This window comes from Dasypus novemcinctus, chromosome 13 (assembly GCF_030445035.2).
Source record: "Dasypus novemcinctus isolate mDasNov1 chromosome 13, mDasNov1.1.hap2, whole genome shotgun sequence".
In the NCBI taxonomy this organism is placed as follows: Eukaryota; Metazoa; Chordata; class Mammalia; order Cingulata; family Dasypodidae; genus Dasypus; species Dasypus novemcinctus.
In genome coordinates this window covers 34404235-34407685 of record NC_080685.1, presented here as the reverse complement: position 1 = coordinate 34407685, position 3451 = coordinate 34404235, and the positions used below count along the sequence as shown (strand labels likewise).

The 3451-nt window shown below is 41.3% G+C and overlaps 1 protein-coding gene across 1 annotated transcript; it reads left to right on the top strand.

Moving 5' to 3' along the window:
- Positions 1–1165: 1165 nt before the first annotated feature.
- LOC101422593 (C-reactive protein-like) lies at positions 1166–2950 on the top strand. Its single transcript, XM_004462824.5, has 2 exons — positions 1166–1329; positions 1552–2950. The coding sequence occupies exons 1-2, from the start codon at positions 1266–1268 to the stop codon at positions 2160–2162; spliced, it is 675 nt and encodes a 224-aa protein (XP_004462881.1). The 5' UTR covers positions 1166–1265; the 3' UTR covers positions 2163–2950.
- Positions 2951–3451: the final 501 nt, after the last annotated feature.

The following is a 3451-nucleotide window of genomic DNA, read 5'->3' as shown; positions in this document are numbered from 1 at the left end:
TAAATAGACATTTCTCCAATGAGGAAATACAAATGGTCAAAAAGCACATGAAAAAAAATGGTCAGTATCACTAGCTATTAGGGAAGTGCAAATCAAAATGACAATGTGATATCATCTCACACTGCATATAACAGTAATTTTTTTGTCTGTGTTTAGATGTGCTACCAACATGTTGGTTGGTACTTTAAGTCAATAGAGGAATAACACCAATTATCAATTTCTCATTAAATGTCAATGGAAAAACTCACGAGGAGGCTATAATGAATAAGTTCAAGATTCTTTTTCCATGAAAATGTTTTATTTAGGAACTTAATTTTTCTGCATGTATCTATATCTATCTGTCTATCTATCTATCTATCTATCTATCTATCTATCTATCTATCTATCATAGGATATCTACCTGACATTGTACTCTTTTTGGTTATTTTGGGAGTAAAGCTTTAGAGCCACAGTCAGGAATGGTTCTATTCTTAACAATGAAACAGCAGCTTTTGGAGCTTCAAGGTATATTGATCTTCATTCTTTCATTCCTTGCTTCCTAATTACACACACACACACACACACTTCATTTTAGAAGCAATATAACCACATTATGGAAATGTTGTTAATGGGAACAAAGGGAATAAAATCCTCCCTAATCCCATTTTCAAAGAAAAGAACACTCATTACTTGAGGACAATTCCTTATTGTTTTTTCTTAATTTGCTATTTCTTTTAAAAGTAATGTTTATATTACCTTTCCTCTTACCATCATATCAGAAGCACTTTTAGATGTTGTAGCATAAAATCTAAAACATTTTAAATTGCTACTCATTCTTTTAGTGAATGCATACAATGTGCTTAACCACATCCCAATTTTCTAATTTTTCACCATTCTAAGTAATATTAAATAGTTGTCTTTGTGAATAAGACTTTACCAACCCCCATATTTTACATACTTTCCTTAGAGTGTGGATTCCCAGAAATTGACTGTCCTCATTCATTAATCATTGCCACACAGAGCTGATGGAGACCCAGCAGGACTTTGGAATATCTAATAAGTAACCCATATTGATCTCTGATTTTGTCTTGCTTTCTTTGCTCTTAGATCTTTGATTCAGGGCTTCAGGGGGCAATTTTGGAAAATCATTTACCCATTAGCTGGGTCACCTTGACTGCTGCACATATAAGCAGACCTGAGACACATCTCGTACCTCCAAGCCTGGAATGTCTGCTATCGGTGCTTTCTCCATGAGGATACAGGCATACTAACAGTGGAGAGGGACCATGGAGAAGCTGTGGCTGTGTTTCCTGGTCTTTATCAGCCTCACCAGTGCTTTTTCCGAGACAGGTAGGTGCTGCTTCAGATGGTAGGTGAGATCTTGTCTAAGGGTTATGACTGTGCAAGGCCAAATTAGGTAAAATGGCCAGCATGAGGGAGAAGTTGAGGTCTGGGGAAGAGGTCAGTATGTGCTTTCTAAATGTAATCTCTTTATGTAAGTGAAGGAATACATCTTTATGGAGTAGCAGCCTTAACTGCTGTCTTTTTCCCTGCCTGTTTGGTATCCTACAGACATGCGCAAAAAGGCCTTTGTGTTCCCCAGAGAGTCAGCTGACTCCTTTGTGACTCTGATTGCACATCAAGAGAAGCCACTCACGGCTTTCACCGTGTGTCTCCATGCCTACACTGACCTGACGCGCGACTATAGCCTCTTCTCTTATGCCACAATGGAAACTGATAACGAGATCCTCATCTTCAAGGAAAATGGAGGATACAGTATATCCGTGGGTGGGTCTGATATAACTTTCAGTCCTCCTGTGAGTTCTAGCTCTCCTGCACCACTGCACCTCTGTGTGACCTGGGAGTCCGCCTCTGGGATCATTGAGCTTTGGCTGGATGGGAAGCCCATGGTGAGAAAGAGCCTGAAGAAGGGATACTCTCTGGGGACAGAGGCAAGCATCATCCTGGGCCAGGAGCAGGATTCCTTTGGTGGGAGCTTTGATGAGAGCCAGTCTTTGGTGGGAGACATTGGAAATGTGAACATGTGGGACTTTGTGTTGTCACCAGATCAGATTAACGCTGTGTATGCTGGTGAGAACTTCAGTCCTAACGTCCTGGCCTGGCAGGCACTGAAGTACGAGGCATCTGGTGAGGTGTTCATCAAACCCCAGCTGTGGCCCTGAGGCCCTGCATGGGCCCTGGAGACTGCACCTTAACATTTCATTTGTCTCAGGCTCTGGTGCCTTTTTGTCTCACATATATGGGTCTCCTGCCCTGAGGGTGGGAGAGGGATGATACTTCCCCTCTGTCTTCCACACTGTTTTCTTCAGCATAAGGGACTGTGGGGAGCAGAAGGCCTCAACCATGGCTGCACATTAGCATCACCTGGCCACAACCCAGGCCAATTAAATTGGATTCTCTGGCAGCGGGACCTAAGCATCAGAGTATTTTAAAGCTCTCCCAGTGATTCCAGTGTTCGGCCTTGCAGTGCAAGGTTGAGAACTAATGCATTAAAGTTTCTGTTTAAGACCATGTGAAACAATTTTTTTTCTCCTAAAAGATTGCATAAGTTTATCTGTAGTCCTGTCAACATTTTCATTTCCCTTTATAGGCACAAGTGTCTTTTATTGTGTTTTATTGTACTAACTAAAGAACACAGGAATAGAATCTTGCCAGCATTCTGCCTCTACCATCAGGATGTGGTCATTGAAAATTAGAATTATCTCTTAATTCTTTAGTCATTTCAGGTTGAAGATTTAAATGTTTAAAGAAGAAATGTTTTAAATGTTGTTTCTGCTTATTTTGTTCTATTTTCTTTCTCAGGATCACCAGTTTTCATTAGTTTAGATTTCCATTGTTTTTCCTTCATATTTATCATTGCTCTGATCACTTTCATCTGAGTCCATTATCCTTATACTTTGAGTTTTTTTCCAAACCTCTCCACAATATTAAAGATTTGTTTTTTCTTTTATACATTGGGATCCTTACTCTTTCTAATGCCATTTAAGAAATTCTGGGGAAGCAGACTTGGCTCAATAGATAGGGCATCCGCCTACCACATGGGAGGTCTGTGGTTCAAAGCCTGGGCCTCCTTGACCCGTGTGGAGCTGGCCCATGTGCAGTGCTGTTGAGCACAAGGAGTGCCCTGCCACGCAGGGGTTTCCCCCGCGTAGGGGAGCCCCATGTGCAAGGAGTGTGCCCCGTAAGGAGAGACGCCCAGTGCAAAAGAAAGTGCAGCCTGCCCAGGAATGGCACCGCACACACGGAGAACTGACACAACAAGATGACACACCAAAAAGAAACACAGATTCCCGGTGCTGCTGATAAGGATAGAAGCAGTCACAGAAGAACACACAGTGAATGAATACAGAGAGCAGACAACTGGAGGTGGGGGGTGAGGGGAGAAATAAATAAATAAATAAATAAATAAATAAATCTTAAAAAAATAAAAATCCTGCAAAGCTTTTTAAGT

What these genes read in the sequence shown, in the direction of transcription:
- LOC101422593 (XM_004462824.5), top strand. Translation starts at nt 1,266, where the DNA reads ATGGAGAAGCTGTGGCTGTGTTTCCTGGTCTTTATCAGCCTCACCAGT. An exon ending in CAGTGCTTTTTCCGAGACAG is followed by an intron (nt 1,330 to 1,551) that starts GTAGGTGCTGCT and finishes GGTATCCTACAG; the next exon opens with ACATGCGCAAAAAGGCCTTT.